A 19,433-nucleotide genomic window follows, 5' to 3' on the forward strand; every position below is an offset into this window, starting at 1 on the left:
ACAGTTGACCAGGTCAAAGGCCTTTTCTGCATCAATCATAATGATTGCCGCTTTCGTATTACTATTCGAAAAAAAATTAATCGCCTTAATTAAAAAATGTGTATTGTTAGTGGGAAATCTTTCTGGTAAAAAGTCACATTGATACTCATGAACCAGACTTTGAGCGACTAAAGTTATTCTCATTGCCAATATTTTGGTGAAAAATGTATAATCATTATTTAGTAGACTGATAAGATCCGGGTATATCCGGTGACTTCCCATTTTTTTAATAGACTAACTACGACTGCTTCGGCAAATATCTTTGCAATATGGCAACCTTCCCAAATTGCATTATATAAAGAGAGCAATAAATTGTTTAACTGTGGCAAGAAGATTTGATAGAATTTGATGGGTATTACATCGATACCACAAGCTTTTCTGCTTGGTCTATTTTTTACAGCTGCATGAATCACCATCTCTGAAATTGGTTCTACAAGCTGGGCTTTCTGCGAGGAAGTTAAATATGGTAGCGTGATTGTGTTAAAAAATGTGTCAATTTCTTTTAGTGGTGTAGGTGTCAGAGCTGTATATAGTTTTCTATAGTGCGATAAAACCTTATTGATCTCATCAGCCTGATGGACATTTTGGCCTTTCTTGCCATCAAAGATAGACTTAATCATGGCATTCTTAATATTTTTTTTTTTTTTTACAGACCGTGCCAGCAATTTACCTACAAGTTTGCTTACCTCGTACCATTTTTGAAAGCACGTTTTTTGGTTTTTTATTTTCTGGTGTTCATAAACATTTCTGATAATTTGTCTGGCCTTCTTTAAATTTAGTACCATTATTTCCAAATGGGATGAAAGATTAATTCGGCTTGCCAGGTCGAAATCTTGTTATTGATGCCTATCTAGTTCTTTTTTCTCTTTAATAATTCTGGCTTTATGTCAAATTGCCTCCCCTCTGATGAAAGCCTTACAGGAATCCCATACCGCAAAGGGTGTAGCTGACCTCACGTTTCTAAGGGCGAACTCAGAAAGTAGCGTCTTCATTTTTTTGATCTAGCACTCTTCAGTTCGTAACGTTTTGTCCAATGTCCACGTGGGTCGCACCCTTGAACCGGCATTTGCTTTAATCTCTACTACTGGAACCGAATGGTCAGAAGAGGGATTAGAAATATTCCAAGACTTTCCTTTTTCACACTGATGGCAAATTAGAAAGAAGTCTATTCTGGATGCTGTGGTATGCCTTTTAGAAAAGCAAGTGAATTTCTTGCTGGCGGGGTGATAGGCCCTCCATGGATCCGCTAGAGCATGTCTCGAATCATGCTGGCCAGATATCTAGCAGTTAACGGTTTATTTTGAGATTTATTTTTTCAAGAGGACTCTAATCCTAAATTAATAATAAAATTAAAATCCTCTCCGATGATAATATCTCCTTGTAATGGAATTAATAGATCAGCCATTTTTTCCAGAGCTAGTCTCGTCGTGTATAGGGCCATAATAGCTGATTAAATGGAAAATTTGGTCCCCCAACTTCAGATTTTCCATCACCATCTGGCTAGGGGATCACTCATGACCTGAAGGGAGCCCCCATGGTGAAGCTTCTAATGGGTGCTGTCTCTTTATCGTCTGGACTTTGGGTCTTTTTAAATGATGTTGATAAGCTATTAAAGTCAATCTTTTAACATTGACGTACATCTATGTAGGTCTTTGACTACTGCTTTCTATGGTACCATGGGACTCCCACTTTGAAGATGGGGAATGATTCAAGATCCAATACTGTAGAAAAACACTTTCTTGCACAGCATCCTTTTTCCCTAATTCTGAAAAAAAATCTTTAGCTACATTTTGGCTAAGTTCTCACTTCTCTCCAGGGAAATTCAGAAACTCTAGTTACTTTTAGAATGACTAACGTATGAAAATAAAAGTCACTCAAATTTGACCCTGATACTCTTTTGGGGAAAAAATAAGGGTTAAGCGCAAATTACCCTGCATATCAAAAAAGTTGTCATTAATAGAGGCGCAGGGAGTGGAGGATGAAGCGGCAGGCCGGAGCCTCAGCACTGAAAGAGTTAAGGGCTTTGGTGTATTTGCAGTGCTTTGTCGACACTTGATTTCGTTTTTATCACTTTACAATAAGTCGTGAGTTATTCATGGGCTTGTATTTACAAATTGTATACTTAACGGAGAAATGCAAGGGCATACAACACAAACGTAGCGTTCATACTTCTCTGAGTTCTACCCATTAACAGAAAGATAGAGAGACGGTATATTGACAGGGGGAGCAAAGCTGAATTGAAAACACAGACCAAAAAAAGAAGGAAAATATCCTACCTCCAAAAAGTTGAAAAACAAAGGTAACATCAAATGCAACAATACACACAGAAATTAATTTAGAGTTAAACTAGGCCCTGGAGAAATTTGCTTTTTTACGAATCCCAGCACTGTGAGCAGAACAATCAAATTGTCAGACTACCTCTGTATTATGCGACAGGGCAACTTCTATATTCCTTGAAGTTACAGTGCAAATTCTCTCCTTAGTCAGTAGTTCCATTGAGTATAGGAACCCAATTTGCCTTGTTAATATTCATATAAATGCTACTGTAGGATGGCATTTTCAGTCAAAACACCTTTTAACATGAATTTTTATCTTTGATTATGGCTACACTCAAAATAAAAAAACTGAACGAGTAGTCAAATATAGGCATGTTTATTTTAATGTCCTTCAAATTTGAAAATGAATATTTAAAGTGGTACTCTGAGGTTCGGCACATGCTCAGGTACTGGCAGAAATATTCTACTGTTCCTGAATTCAGAGAAAACCTCATGATGGAGAAATGAAATTCGATCTTAACACAGATCTAACAAGCTCTTCAAATCCATCTTCTGGAAGAAAATAAGGCTTATGACTTCCTGGGACGTCACACTCCCACATGTTCATTCTTGAGCTAGATTTGCAATTTGCAAATACCAGCACATATATACATATAATCTACCCTTGACCCTGATCCCAATAATTGTATCTTCAAGGGGGGTGGCGGGGCTAGGCCTAGATTTCAGTGCTCAACTGCTTTCAAGCTAGATTTGTGCTCTACAAATACCAGTACATACTTACATCACATTCGTAAGTAAAGACATTTAGGGCATCCTTGCCAAGATCACATGTGACTAATGACTAAATACTGAGGAGACAGGTTAGACTCTATAAAGCAGGAAGTTATTAAGAGGAAGAGGAAGAAGCGGACACGTTATTTTGGCAGAGCACATATGGACAGCCAGACCTGCTCAGAATCGCTTTGCTGTCACTTTCTTCTTTCCTTGCTTCAGTTGTTTCCTTCCAAGCTTCTCCTTCCTGGCTGCAGCAGTGGTGAATGTGATACAATGAGTATCTAGAAAATCCAACAGCTTTCCCATAGAAATTTTAATTCCATTCTGCTTCAGCTCGGCCTGAAGTCCTGACAGCTCAATGGGCTCATACAAGAGTATCTTCCTGTGCAAGTCGGGGTTTAAGTGAAGGTACCGTCTGACTGCCTCCACCTTATCCTTCTCCTTGACAGCAGCCTGGGATGATGAGATGGCCTCTTCCTCTTCCTCCTCACCAGAGGCAAATGCAGTTTCAAACTCATTGGTCGAAGAGCTAAAAAAAAAGGACATATTATTTAACCGAGCTAAGTCACAAATATAATATCAAACAGCTATCTAAAATGGTTACTTTAGCGGCTTGCAATGCTTGCAAGCTGCTACTGTGCTGCCCCGATCTCCCAATTAAAACATCTCTATTTTCACCGGCAGAGCTGGAAAACTTCCACAGCTGTACTCCTGTGCTTCTATCCTACAATGTAGAGTTCAATGCTGCTACACCACAGATCACAGCTTTAATACTGCTTCCACATTTCAGTACTGGACCCTGCATTCCATTCTACACAATATCTTGATCTTTAACTGTGTCATGTTGTGCTATTCCATTACTGAAATGCTCACTACAACAGTGACTGCGACTCAATCACAATTTGCTGAACATACTGCTGTTCCATTGATGGAATCACACCAACTGTGATTGTGCCATTCAATGCTAACCTGTGTTTTGTTACACTCTGCAATGATTTGACAAGGCATTCCCCTGAGTGAGCGCGTGAAACTTGAGGGCATTGGTGGCCGGGGCAGGTTTAAATTGTGAAAAATACATCATCATCCATGCAATATTTTTTTATTCAGACTTCGTAGGTGCATAGTGGAGTATACAATTGCTAATTGTGGGGCATTGTAAATGTGAGGGCTAACCAACAACTATTCTACATGTTTGTCTAGCACCCCCAACTGAACAATATCTATTCTTGTCCTTGTCATTATAACTAATTTGTATAAATGAGAGGAATATTAACAAACATATTTGAAGTTCCCACAGAGAAGGGAATGCTCCTCTTGATTCACTGACTATTCTGATCTGATGCACCACGTCCTATATAAACATGTCTGTAGTACGCTTCTGACTAATTAACGTTCTACCAAGGGGCTTGCAAGCCTGTCTTCAAGCCCAAAGACCTTTCTTACCTTTGCGATTCAAAGGAGATATCACTACCAGCAGCTGAAGATGCCGTAGACTCCTGGGATGCAGTGATGCAGGGAAGCCTGTCCTTTATTGGAGATTTAGCCGGCGATACATTTGCTGGTTGTTTCTTTCTGGCCGCAGTTGAAGTGGTTTTCTTTCTCTCACTTGGCTTTTTAAATCTCTGTTTGCTGGTCCTCGCAGGGCCCTCTGAGCTGCTTTCTGATGTCGGTTTACTGGAGACTCCTAGCTTTCGTTTTTTGGAGGTTGTCGTACTGCTGCATCCCTGCTGTGCTGCGCTTACACCCTGTGTGGGCTGAGTGAGGCACACAGACGTCACTCTTGCCTGAAGCTGGCTAGTAGGAATCTCCTCCTCAGAGTCAGAGCTCATTGTCTGGTGAGTGTATGTGAAAATCTCTTTCAGCTTTAAAACCATTTGACGTTTTGGGAGGGCGCGGACCCCAAACCTTTAAAATGAAATTAAAAAGTAATACAGCATTACTGATTTATATATTTAAGGTTTGTATCCGGCAGACCATATCAAGTTTTCGTTGGAGCGCTTTACATTTGTACTAGGCCATGAGAAGAAGCCACTGTTCAAGCACATACAAAAAAATTATATGTGCAAAAAATGAAATACTTGTTTATTTTTTAGCAGAGAAAAAGAGGTCTCTGTGAAAACAGTCTTACAACATACAAAAATTCAGTTAATTTACAGTATTAGTAACGGTCTAAAAGCACAACCTAAAACAAACATGAAAAACAAAGTCCTAGGCTCAAAGAATCATTCTGGACCAATTTTACAAAATATTACTTTAAATATTTCCAATAAAACAAAGTTACAAAATTGCATAATACAAAATGTGAGTGATGGAATTACTCTCAGCCAGTGGTAATAACTTGGGGTCGGATCTCAGCCCATCTTTTTTTATTGCTCACCATGCCACCTCTTGCCATGTTCAAATCAGCTGTCCTGCTCTAATAGCAACAGTCCAGTCCAACCTGCCAAGCCAGGTTCTTTCTGAACCAGTATAACAGCAACCCAAGACCAGTTTCAGCCTTTTTGGGCTGCTTCAGTCGATGCAGCATGGTTCCTGAGGCCTGCTTTGTCTCACAAGAGACAGGTGCCATCAAATGGCATTCCCATTAGTGATGCTTGAACATCACTAGAGAAGCTTGTGAATCTTATCCATGTGATGTGCCGAAGCTCCACTCTGGTACCAACTGCCCACCCAAGAAGTCAGTAGTTTCCAGGCACGACCTGATGACATACTTCGCAGCATCTTGGCCATCTTGTATTATATGTGCCAAATTGCCCCAGAAGTTATCAGGGACAGTGGGCAAGATCTCGCCCACCATGTCCCACAACATGTGCGAGTAACTTACTAAAAGGCAACTCAAGTTACAGTATCTGAGGGCGAGGCTTGCAGAGGAGAACATTCTTTTTCAAAAGGCCTCCATGCATTTAGAGTCTCTGAGGTCTGAAGGTGCAGTTGGGAACGAGTTAAGGTTCAACCTGCTTGTAGATGTTTGATGTACAGGACTCTATGGTGAGGGATACTGGAGGAGAAAATAATGGCTCTTCTGGAACCAGTCTATGTCGACTCACAATTTGCCCATTGACAGTAGGGCACGATTATGATTGTAGGTGTTCGTGAGGGCCTCAGTAAAAAGGAGGAGCATAAGAACATTTGTTTTGACATTCACTGAGGGGAGTTGGAGGTTGAGGACTTCCGCAGCCCTCCTGATAACCATGGCAAAAGATTCTTCTGTGGAAGTTCCAGGTGGAGAGTTGTGATTAGTGTCAGGAGATGTGTTCAAACCACAGGCATCTTGTATATGCAAAAATAAATTCTCATCCTAAAACTGAGACTCATCATCATGGGGTTCTGGGTTTGAGAAGTGCTGTGACAAAGGAACGTACCATCTTAGCCTGAATGAGTGTGTTTGAGGTCACGGTGGATGCCACTTCGGCCGAGGCTGTGGGCGGTTTGCTTCAGAGTTTGATAGGACAATAGACTTTTCCTCCGCAGTCAGTGCTGATGCACGGGGGTAATCAGCAGGGGTCTTGGCACCAGTTGAGGAGTCGAAGGAGGCACTGGTCCCAAAATCTGGAAGGACCCAGAACAGGGTGAAGTGGCACAGTTTGAATTGAGGACAGATTCCCCTGGGGTAGACTGACTGGAGGCTTACTAAGATCCTTATGCCCATGAGGGCACCAGAGGGAGCCGGAAGGGTACCAAAGGCAAGGGCTCTCTGTAGACCTAGATCTGGTGTGGCATCGCAGATGGCCAAGGGATTTGGGCTGGATCGGGAGGAGCTGAGGAATAGATTTGGTGGTAGGAGTTTGGGACAGAGACCATGAAGTTCCCTTACCTATAAGTGAATTCTCTTGATGAGTGTGGCGGGAAGAAGGGCAGTTGCGTTTTAACTTCTTGTTTCTCATTTGACTTCGACTTACCAGATAACTTGGAGTGAGATGAAGACTATTTCTCGAGAATGGCCTTAAGAGACCTAGTTTGGGTCAGGTTCTCGAATGGTCTTCCGATTCATCCAATCACAGTCACACAATTTTGGGTCATGGAAGGAGTCTATAGTTTTAGGGGGACCCATGCCCCTTGCACCCTGTAAATGTAGGCTCCTGTCAAGTGACAGAATCAATGGAGTGAGTTTAGGATCCATGTTGGAAGGTGCAGAAGAGAAAGTTACTTACCTTCGGTAATGCTCTTTCTGGTGGATACTCTAACAGCAATTCCCCCCACCTCCCTGTTCTGTGGAATGGACAAGAAAACTATTTACTACCCCTATAAACTAACCTTCTCTAAACCTTAAAAATGTTTTACTACTCTTATGCAAAATCTATCTCAGAATCCTAAAAACCAATTGCTATCTCTAAATGAAAATTATAGCTGTATTTTAATTGTTATTTTTTAATGAATTGCATACTCAATGTACATTATATTAAATAAAATATGTTGTTTATAATTATTTAAAAGCAATGGAACTTTTTAAATTGTACTACTTTTGTTAAATTATTTTTAAGGACATTTTTTTGAGTTACTTAGCCTTACTATATTTATATATACACACACTCGTGATGTACTTTATCTAACCTGTATTTACCCTGTGATGTTGTATGATTTTTCTTTATAAACCGCTGTTTCACGTACATCATCTGTAATGCCTATGACCCTGAGCAATTACGTTACTGTCTGTTCTTTATTTCTGAAAATCTCTTAAATAAAGCTTTTTGGAAAAAAAAAAAATACACACAAATATATAGAGATTTATTTTACCTAGTAGCAGTCAACACTGGGTAGGTATATTTAGAACTAAATTTCCATAGTAAATTGATTTTTTGGGTTTGCTTATAACTTTGGCGACGTTTGTCGAGCCTTCATAAAACTTTCCAAAAAAGTCTCATCCACTTCATGGAATTTTTCTGGGTGATCAGTCAAGCATGAGCAGAGAAAAATGGGGGTCCCAAAACAAGTTTTACCCACGTAAGATTCCATAGGAAAACTGAACACAAAAACAGATTAATGAAATTACACCAAATTTGGCAGGAATCTAGATCTTTACCTAGCAAGTGTGCTAAATCCATTCAATAGTTTTAGAGAAATTAAGTCTCAAAGTGTATGTATATTTCACACTATGGAGGATCCGTGGACCCGATAGATTAAAAGATAAGATCTTACTGGCTACCTTGTGTGATTTTTACATCATTTGAGTCCCGAAGATTCAAGCACCACAATAGTTCACAAGTAATTGCTTCCTATTGCCATAGTCGTCAATGGCGTTTTGCCCTGCAATTAATTAAGGGTCATTATCGTGACAAAAGCATACAACTGAAGCACAAGCGGTCTTTCGCCATGAATCATCATTCTTCCAATGTTCTTTGTATTTTATATACTTCCTACTGCACTATATTCTCTTTTCTCTCATTGTGTGATCACCTGAGCGTTATTATAAAGCGGTGAAAATATATGTACGAAATTCTTGCAGTGGATCTTTTTTTGTCTTTTATTTTGAATGACTATTTTGTTTGTTTTTTAATGATTGTTCATTCATGACATTTTTCAATTACGCATACCACAGGGAACCTCTGTTCTTTATGCATTTATATGCCCTTGGGATCAGGTGGTTTTTCGATTGCCCCGTTTCATCAAACCACTTTCCCTATTGAGACATGAAATCGCCAATGTCATCTGAGGCAATGCTCTTTTGGCTTTTTCAGAGCTAAATTTAGTGTCATCAATTTGGGTGTACGAAGCAGAGGCTGACCAAATGGCTGAACTTTGGAGTCAGTGTCAGAGGGTCTACTTGCCCGCTTGGAAGCCTTTAATTTTGAATTCTTTTGAGTTGCTTTTGAAGGCTTACCTTGGGTCCCTGAGGCAGAGGTCTCTGCTTTTTCTATAAAAATCAAATAAACAAGCCGTCTTTCTCTAGTTTTAAGTGTTTTCAGTGAAAAGGTATGGCATATGTCACTATTAGCTATAATATGACCTAGGTTAAGCCAGTAGAGGCACTTGCTGTGTGGGTCATTCACATACATTTTCAGTTTCCCTCATGAATTGAAGACGTTTATTTTTAGAAAGGTATTTCTTCACAGGAATGTCAGCCATGGCATTTCAGAAAGATTTAGCGGGCAAGAACAGTCCAATTCTGTGATTTTCTTCTGAAAGAGAGGGAACATTTTCTTGAGGGCTCCTCACTTCGAGGTGCAGTAGAACAGTTAAACACCTCTGACAGGGGAGCACCTTGGAGTCTGTGGTTTTGATTGGCTGGAGTTTAGGTTGTTTATAACTGGGTGAACATGGCAAAAAAAAAATTGAAATTTTCAATGTTACCGAGTTAGCCGAGGGTTTCCAGTCTGATGACAGGGAATAATTCAAGCATGTGAAAGATCCAATGTTGGAGATATATATATACTGCCACTGTATTATTGAATAAACACCAGTTTACCATAGAGTTTCGCTTCAGTATTTTCTTCTTGTGCTGTGATGGATTTCGGGATGCTCCATGATAAATCTGCTCCTTGTTCCACCAAAAAGGCCACAGATGCACTCTTCAAGGCGGGTGCACTGGTACACGGTGGTGAGTCAGTGTAAATAAATTACGCTCCCATCTCTCAAAGGAAATTCTGTGCACTCTCAGGGTTGATGATTTTTATTTAGCAAGGACGCGTTTCGGCCTTTAGCCTTCCTCCAGCTCGCATTACAATTGAAACATCACCAATACTGCACATTTAAATTACAAAAATCCACCTCATTGAATGAGGGAATCATTGGAAACAAATAGCGGACTGCCATTTATGTTCCCAGACCAATGTCCACTTCCCTCTTTCGGAACTACGAAGGTGTGCGTGTGGAATATAAGGGAAACGGAGCCCATCCGGGACCGCCACGTGAGAAGCTCCAGACTTCCGTATCTTAGCGTTCGGATGAACTTTCAAGACTGGAGCTACCCGCCAGACATTGCAGCGATTATCTAAAACAGGAGTGAACGCGGCGCTATCACAATCGGAGGTGTGGATTTCCGCACGTAACGAGACTTCCAACAAGTTGATTACAGCCGAACTAAGGGAACCGGAGGGCGACGCCACGGAGGTGGATTCGTCCGAACTGGAACCTGGGTGGCTTTGGACGCGCTGATGCATGACGAGCGGAGTGGAGCCGTGCTGACTGTAAGCTGACAAGCTAGTCAGCGGGCACAGGATAACGCGAATTAAGGACTTTTTGAGGCAGGTGTCGCATACGCCTTTGTTGCAATGGCATCCCTAATAGAAGCCAAACGAAACGAAACATCTAACAGATTATTCTTCACACAAATATCAGATGGATCATCAAATGTTAATCTACCGAGCCAGGAACATACGGCTATCAATCAGGAAGTTCTGATCCAGGTTCTTTATGACAAATTGGAAAAGCTGCATAAAAAAGAACTGTCGAAGTGGTGGGAGGCTGAATCACTGCAAAAATACATCGATGTAGGACGCGTTCCTAGAGGACTTCGTATCTACACAGTCCCCACTCACGAGAATCCAGATTCAGAGATGCTTGAAGAATGGGCAGGCAACTCTAAAGAATGCTCTACAGTAATGATGAGAATTCTTATCAAATATGCCCTAAAAGATCGGGCTGAGATCTTTAAAGAAATTGATAAAATCAATGAAGAACTTTTAAAGTTGATTTCTAAGGAAGCATTCGATGGATTTATGGCCAAGGTTCAAATAAAGCTCATCAAATTGGAAGACGAAATTACCTGTAAAAAACAAAGAAAGTTTATCAGAGACTATAAAGACTACCAGGCAGGTAGAACTTTAACATTCCATAAAAAATATGACCACCTCTTCAATGAATCATCATCAAAATCAAATCAACTTCCTCAAAAACCAGCAAGGGAAGAACTCACTGAGGAGAGTGATGTATCGGATAGCAATGTCTCTGAAATCTCAGGAGAAACTCTAGCACGGAGCATGCAAGATAGCGACCTGGGGAAGAACAACTTTCTAAAACAATTCCAAATGATGACAAGAGCCAAGATGAATGCAGCACAAGGTGAACAGGATTTTCGGCGGGGCCGAGGACGTGGCGCTCGAGGGAGAACCAGAGGGCGCGGCGGAACCGCAGGAACAAGGAAGCCCGGTCAAGGAGAAGAAAGAGGAGAACTAAACAAAACAACATCATTGTCAACACGAGCCAGGAGGGGTGCCAAATGAATGTGGTGAACCTATCGGATCGTAAGTTATCAGTTCTTGATACTAATCTACTCTCCTTAGGCCTATCTTTTTGTCCATCTAGACGCCTGGATTACGTTCAGACTCGCATTGATGTTTTTTGTTTTCTGAGAAAACTTAAATTAAAAAAATGGTTTCACGCTCAAGCAACCACTAAGCCTAACATTAACCCACGAGACCCGGGATCACTGTGTATTTCGGATATTGAAAATTTACATACTTTGGCACAGTTAGATACCAATATTCCTTATGATGAAGATCCAGTAAGGAATTTGGAAGCACTTGGCACAGTGGTGGACCATGTTGAACCAAGTAAATTTAAACCTAAATCCACCTTCATACCATCTATACATTGTGATGCAATCGAGGTGTTTGATAGAACCATCACTAAGGAACTCAAAAAAATGAGATTCAAGTTAGGAAATAACTCTAAAGGTAATTTGAGCCCTAAACAATACAAAGCTATTGAGGAATTACGAAATGACAATTCTATTGTTATCAGGAATTCTGATAAGGGGGGCAATGTGGTGGTGTGGAGCAAAGTTGATTACTTGAAGGAAGGGCAAAGACAACTTGATGATAATACCTGTTACATGATCAGTAATCATTCGGAAGTGTCAGCTTCATATACCAAATATAATGAAATGTTGGTTAATTGGAATGATGCAGGTTTAATTGAATGGGATGAATTTCGTAGTCTCTATTGTAAACACCCTAAACTTCCAGTATTGTACTTGCTCCCCAAGTTGCATAAAAATCCGAAGAAACCTCCAGGGAGACCCATAGTGTCTTCTATGGGCTCTCAACTTGAAGCAACATCTAAGTTCATTGACCATTATTTACGACCCTTTGTCAGTGCTTTACCAGCATACCTCAAGGATACCACACATTTCCTGACACTAATTGATGGGGTGGTATGGGAAGATGACTTTTTACTGGTAACCTTGGATGTTACCAGTCTGTATACAAGCAAACCACATGACCTGGGGATCCAGGCCATTAGACATTTTTTAAGAGCCAGACCGATTTCATTACTAGCCCACACTGAAATGTTGTTGCAAATGACGAGGTATTGTTTGACAAACAATTACTTCCTATTTAACAATAACATTTACAAACAAATCCAAGGCACCTGTAACGCCCTGAACGTCTCAGGATCGTTTAACAGACACGACAATGAGGACGCAACCACTTGTGAAGGGTGAGTTCTTTTAATGAAGGCAAATAAAATACAAAGAACAAACAAAAGTTATAGTCACTGGAATCCTCCAGGCTAAGTACGTTACCAGCCCACAGCACGGATGGTCCTAACCGTCCTCTGCATATACGCCGATCCCGGCGTATGCCAACAGAGGGCAGAAATGAAATGGCCGACAATGCCAATCGGTAGGCTGTGAGGGGCACGAAGAGTGTTGGGGAGAATCGAGGAGTCAGGGAAACACCCAGCCGGGGTCTCTACCTGAAGGGAGCAGCCGCTCAACCTCTTCCTCAGACTGCACCGGGACGCGGAGTCACCTCCTGGTGATGCGTCACCGATACCCCAATCACAAGCAAGAAGACTGAACCGAGAGCAGCCGCTCGATCGATCCTGTGGACTTCCGAGTCTGTAACGCGGCAAACACCTCCTGGTGTGCGTTACAGCTGGCAGTCCCTGTGTCTCTGGACGGGCTGGGAGTTACGACTCCAACCAGCAAAAGCGCCACTGCGCTTGGACTCAGCCGAGTCAAAAAGCGAAGCTCAATGGTTGACCGGTAGAGCTTCCGGGTCCTTCACAGGTGACGATGGGGCAAGACACGGCCCAGGGAGTAACGACTCGACCTACCTCCGTTCTTGCCTTACTGGAGCACCACTCCGGAACACTGCTCTTCACGAAGCAGGTACGTCGGTGTAAACACAATATCCGACAGCCTTGTACCTCCCGGTTCCTCCCTTTATAGGGCGTGTTTTCCTTGAGTTATGTAACAGCTCTCCTGTTTACATAAGGGCGTGTTTCCCTTGAGTTATGTAACAGCTCTCCTGTTTACATAAGGGCGTGTTTCCCTTGAGTTATGTAACAGCTCTCCTGTTTACATAAGGGCGTGTTTCCCTTGAGTTATGTAACAGCTCTCCTGTTTACATAAGGGCGTGTTTCCCTTGTATGACAGGAATTCTTGACAGCACCGCAATGGGCACCTGCTTTGCCCCCAGCTATGCCAATCTGTACATGGGCTGGTGGGAGGAGCAGGTGTACCAAAATTGGGAAGCTCAGGAAGATAAGATCGTCATATGGGCAAGGTTCATAGACGACATATTTTTAATTTGGAAAGGTGATGAGGAGTCAGTTTTAATCTTCATTGACTCTCTCAACAACAATGACAAGAACTTACAATTTACCTCCCAAATTAGTGAGTCTATGATTGTATTTTTGGATGTGGAGATTTTGGTTTCAAACAACTCATTGGTTACAAAATTGCATAGAAAGCAAACAGCCGGGAACAGTTTACTCAATGCTCAGAGCGCTCATCCATCCAGCCTGATTCGAAGTATCCCCTATGGGGAACTAATCAGAGCTAAGCGCAATTGTAGTACCACTGAAGAATTTACTCTGATAAGATAATCAAACAAGCGATCACCAAGGCAAATTCACTAATTAGATCTAATCTCTTACACTCTAAACCTGTATTACCTGAATCCAAAGATTCTGTCAGATTTATTACCACTTTTTCAAAAAATGCTTTTCAAATCAGGAAACTTTTTGAGAGAAGTTGGCATATCTTAAAAAGTGATTCGACTCTAAGTGAATATTTAAATGATTCACCACAGATAACTTTTCGCAGATGTCAATCCTTGAAAGATGAATTGTGCAATAATATGATCAGTGCCAATAATACGGGTTTCCAATCAAGATCAATCGGTTTTGTTACTTGTAAACGATGTAAGGCGTGTGCCCAAAGTGTAGATTGCAAAAAACTCAGAGTATCAGGCAACAAGAGAGATTTTGAAATCAGAGGAAATTTCAGTTGTAAAACCGATTATTGTGTGTACTGTTTAATTTGCCCATGTGGCAAATTGTATATAGGTAGCTCAATACATCCAGCCAAGAAACGAGTCCTAGAACATCTACGCGCGATTAAAAAACATGATATGCAGTACCCTGTAGCCCGTCATTTCTTTAATGTACATGGGCAAAATGAAAAACTTTTATCCTATGTCGTTATAGATGCAATTGTACGGCAAGACAGAGGAGGTGACAGACAGCGCCTTTTAAGACGCCTGGAATCAAGATACATAATCTATCTTGACACTATGATGCCCGAGGGACTCAATTCGAGTGAAGAAATGGCTGTACACTTATGATAATTGGAACTGTTGTAAGAATCATGTGCTGATCTATTTTCTGCTTATTTAGATGTTATCTTGCTATTAACACATATATTTTTGTATTGTGTTTTTTGATATATTTAGAACTACTTCAGGATAAGGGATCTTAGCCTGTGCAGTTAAAATGAAATTTTATTGAGGTGGATGCCTCTATTTCGCGTAATGTAGGACAATGTTAAAATGTAAAAGATGAATTGTTTAAGAGATTTCAACAGCAATTGATTACTGATATAAGTTTGCATAGATAATGAGCCCAATGTCATTTTGGCCCACTTGGGCGAGACTGAATGATGTAGGATAGTAACAGCACCGAAAGAACATAACACTTGTGCCTTAAGTCAACACCAAGATCAAGTGAAACGTAAACTTATTGTGGTTTAAAGTTCCTTGAGTTGATATTTTTGTGTTGATTATAGAAGGATATCGTTTTTCAAGCGCAATTGTGAAAAGATTTAATATGAGTACCACTCACGAAATAGGTGGTTTAATCGTGTATATAACTTAATTACGTGATTAATTGCAAAAGTTTGAGACAACTTTATTTTAAAACGTGATCAGTCGCATCAGACTGAATTCCTTCTCTGGCATTGTGATTCAGTGTAACTAAAGCCCACTTGGGCATGAAATTCAAAATGTCAATAATGCTTTATTGACAATTAGCGATTGACATTGAACTCAATTTTCCAAATGCACGATGAATATATTACATTGCCAACATAAAATGTTGCGATATTGTTTTGTTTTTGTAACTAGGTCTTAATATTTTATTCATGACCCATGTTATGCTGTTGTATCTCTGAGAATGCGCATTAACTTCGCTTTTGTTAACAACATGCCAAGATGGCGCTTGTATTTATAACACAATAACATTGTATTAATTCAGTCCTACTTTTATGTCAGCCTTTTGAGGCAGTATGTAAACAGGGAAAATGAGACTGCCGCCATACCGTGAAAAAGCTATCAAGCGAAACGCGTTGGTGAGGCGTGACACAGCCCAATAAATCCTTTTCTAACGAATCCTGAGAGTCCTGGAATTTCTTTCGGAACTACGAAGGTGTGCGTGTGGAATATAAGGGAAACGGAGCCCATCCGGGACCGCCACGTGAGAAGCTCCAGACTTCCGTATCTTAGCGTTCGGATATATATACATATGTATATGTTACGATCTGCTGCAGAGTGCGTCTTAATGCTTTGATATATATATATATATATATATCCACTTAAAAAACCATAGGTTTCACACGTTATAGTTAGCTGGACATTTCTCTCGTAAAAAACCAATGAAATTCCCCCGTTATAGTTAGTGCAGGCAACTATAACTCACGCGACCGCAATCCTCTGCTGATGACGTCAGATATTACATCACTGTATTTAGACACTCATTTACCCATGTCTTCTTCCATTAATCTTTAGCTATACATATATTACAAATATTTATTTTTCAGAAAGACACATATCTCATCAGTGATGTAATATCTGACGTCATCAGCAGAGGATTGCGGTCGCGTGAGTTATAGTTGCCTGCACTAACTAGAACGGGGGAATTTCATTGGTTTTTTACGAGAGAAATGTCCAGCTAACTATAACATGTGTGAAACCTATGGTTTTTTAAGTGAATTTGCAAGGTTTTTTAAATGCTAATTCCTAACTATAACGTGTGTGAAACCTATGGTTTTTTAAGTGAATTTGTACGGTTTTTTAAATGCTAAGTTATGTATTTATTAATATATTTTTTTTTTTAGGCTTTTCACCGTGCGCGCACCGAACGCCCACGAGGCGTTGTGCGTGCCGTGCGCGTACGGTGCGCGCACCTCGCGCATTTTCGAAAAAAATAATAATAATTGTTCACCCTGGGGGGTCCTTCAGTGACCCCCTGACAAAGGCTAGGGGTCAGGAACTGTCCACCCTGCCCCCTTTTCACGTTCTCCACCTTTGTTTTTCACTGCCTCAGACTGCGAGAGACAAAATGGCGGCCGACACTTCCTGATTTCGACCGATTCGAATGTTTACTGACATCTAACAGCCAATCAGAATTGCGCTCGCGCACGGCAGCGTGCGCATACGGTATGCTTACCGTATGCGCACGGTGCGTGCTTATAGATATATATGTACTTTTAACTGCAATTTTCTCAGGAACTACTGAACAGATTGACTCCAGATATCCAAAAGGCACATCCCTGACCTGAGGACTACCTCTATGCCAAATTTCAAGTAATTCTGTTCAGCCGTTCAGGCTGTACCTTGGACTAAAGGTCCCTATGGAAAAATGCATGGGGAAAACGCGTTTTGGGACCCCCCTTTTTTCACAGCCCCCGCTTCATGAATCCCCCCGAGACTTTCAGGGTAGGAGCTGAGCGGAGCGCCCCACCTATTTTGAAAAATTCGCGAGGATTCGTCAACCGGCGCCAAAGTTATTCAAAATAGAATTTTCAGATTTCCTATGGAAACACGGTCCTAACTATAACTATCTACTGGCGACCGCCAGTAGATAATATATATATATAGATATATATATATATATCCCAAAGCATTAAGACGCACTCTGCAGATCATAATTTATTGGCAAAATCGGCACAGTCACAGCTTAATTTGTCACGCCTTACGCGTCTACAGACCTCCTGGCCCTTGGTCACAGGCTGGGATTCAACTTTGCAGAGCCAAGTGATTAGCTTCTTTTTACCTCCCAGTGGAGCCTCACAGATGAGTACAATTTGTATTGCATTGTGGGGCATGTAGTATTCCCCTTTATATTGAAGCTTTACTCTGTTCTGCACTTTTGCTCCCAAAGTGTTATTTATTGTTATTAGCCCTCTAGTGGGCCTCTGCATGTCACCGCCAGTCCACAATTATGTCCTGCCCATCTGCTGCTCCGACAGAGGCTCGGAAAGTTCCATACCCCTACGGCTCCTCACATATTGATGGGGTGGTGCTGTCTTCACCGCAGGTCGGCCGTGTCATTTATTTTCAACCAAAGATGCCCAAAGCATTAAGACGCACTCTGCAGCAACCAATAGCTCCTTTTTAACTACTGGTGTCGACAAGTGATGTTGATTAGACTGCCTTCGAAGAAATACTTCTCCATTCATAATTTAAAGTCACCATCACTTGTAAGTATTGCACATATAATATCTGGCACCTTTTTCTGCACTTACAGTCACCAACGTATTTGAAATAAAGTACCTTGTGGTTTAAAGGGCATCAGAATTCAGTGCTCTCCTTCTGATGCCAGTTCCATAAAATTCCATAATCCGTCACTGGCAACTTTCTCGTGTTGCTGTGGAATCAGTGCTGGTATTGCTGATGCAGCACAAACTCACTCGCCTCCACTTGGCACAATTACCCTTGTGGCCCAGTTCCGAGTATCCTCATTGAAGCAGAATCCTCGGGCAATTCCTTAGGAAGACAGTTCCCGCCAAGGGTGCCTTATCGGCTCCCAGCACCGAACTTGACCTCCTGTATTGCCCCATTTATCTCTGTACTCTGAGATATATATCAGTCAGAGTACAGAGATGTAGAGTTAAGAATAGTAAATCTACATATTCCTATATAAACGTACCTTCAAAGTATTGCGGTAGTCGATATTCTGTCTGTGTTTTTATGGCAGGGTGATATTAACAACTCTATTTTACAAGGCAGAACATTAACTGCCACTCAACTTCACTCTGCGATTAAAGTGACAGTGCACTTATTCCTCTATGAACCTGTGCTGCCTATCTAATCACTTTATTCATCTCAACACAACATAGCATAAGTTGAAGAGTTCTCTTTTAAGGGATTTTATAGTGATTCTGAAAATCACTGAAGATTCCACATACATAGCACATTTATTGACATCAGAATATTAGTCTCTTCCACTTAAAACAACATTCCTGACATAGGAATAACATTATGTTGCTTAAAATAATTTTACAAGAATTCTTTGTCATTAAAGAGATGATCAAAATGAACCCGAGAGGCTGCAACTGTGGCCAACTGTCACTGTTTTGCATGATGGGATTGAAGTTGTTAATGGGCAACTTTAAAGTGACAGCACAGTTTTGTTCTCTATAAACAAGGCGCATGTCTATAGGACATTTCCATTCCATTTTTTCTTGGTTTAAAAATAAAGATGAGATTGTTTTTTAGGTAGCAAGGCTGCTACATGGTTAAAACAAATTTTCATTTTAAAATGGGTAGTTTGCTTTAAAAGATACAAAATGCAAAGCAAATGTTGTGTTTTTATAGACATTACTGCTTTGTTTTATTTGGAGAGTCTTTCTCTCTGGTTTTAAAAGTGTTTCGGGATCCCGCACATGGGTAGCAATAGTCATTGGTTATTCTCATTAATGAAGGTCCCTTGATAGAGAAAGGGGTGATTGTCTGACAACAACGGAGCATTGCCAGATCTCTCTTGTAGCAGATGAAAGTGAAGAAATGCAGTCTTATAGACTAAATGGATCATGGGGATAAACAACTGTCTATCAAAGGGAACACCTTGATACCTGCTTTGTCCACAGAAGTTTGGGGGTGTCCACAAATGTTTGGGTGGTGGGGGATGTTCGGTTCTGCTGGCCAGGCTAGAGGGGAGATGTTGGATTGACTGGGCAGCAGAAAAAGACTTCAGTTTCCTAACCACAGAGCCACAGCCACTTAGTCTGCATCCAAAAATATGAGACGGTAAATGAGCCAAATTAAGAAGGTTGCTAAGAACTTCAAAAAGCTGAGGTTAAGCAGTATGTAATCAACCAAATTGTGATATCCAGGTTTGTAGGAGTCTAGTATGAGAGGAAAAGGCCATGTGGCCATAAAATAGAAGCTGGAACAGGTT

At 40.9% G+C, this 19,433-nt stretch overlaps 1 protein-coding gene across 2 annotated transcripts in view; it reads right to left on the reverse strand.

Annotated features, from left to right (window-relative positions):
• SLX4 (SLX4 structure-specific endonuclease subunit) overlaps window positions 1–19,433 on the reverse strand; it is a 432,160-nt gene that overhangs the window by 49,437 nt on the left and 363,290 nt on the right. For both annotated transcript variants that reach the window (XR_014969527.1, XM_085628449.1), the window contains exons 14-15: window positions 4,533–4,994; window positions 3,263–3,618 (exon numbers count right to left, since the gene is read on the reverse strand). Coding sequence is in view for 1 of the 2 variants with exons in the window: in XM_085628449.1 (XP_085484575.1) it covers window positions 3,267–3,618; window positions 4,533–4,994 (814 nt within the window). In the remaining variant the exon portion in view is untranslated. The remainder of the gene's footprint in view (window positions 1–3,262; window positions 3,619–4,532; window positions 4,995–19,433) is intronic.

The sequence above is a fragment of the Triturus cristatus genome, chromosome 10 (assembly GCF_964204655.1).
Source record: "Triturus cristatus chromosome 10, aTriCri1.1, whole genome shotgun sequence".
In the NCBI taxonomy this organism is placed as follows: Eukaryota; Metazoa; Chordata; class Amphibia; order Caudata; family Salamandridae; genus Triturus; species Triturus cristatus.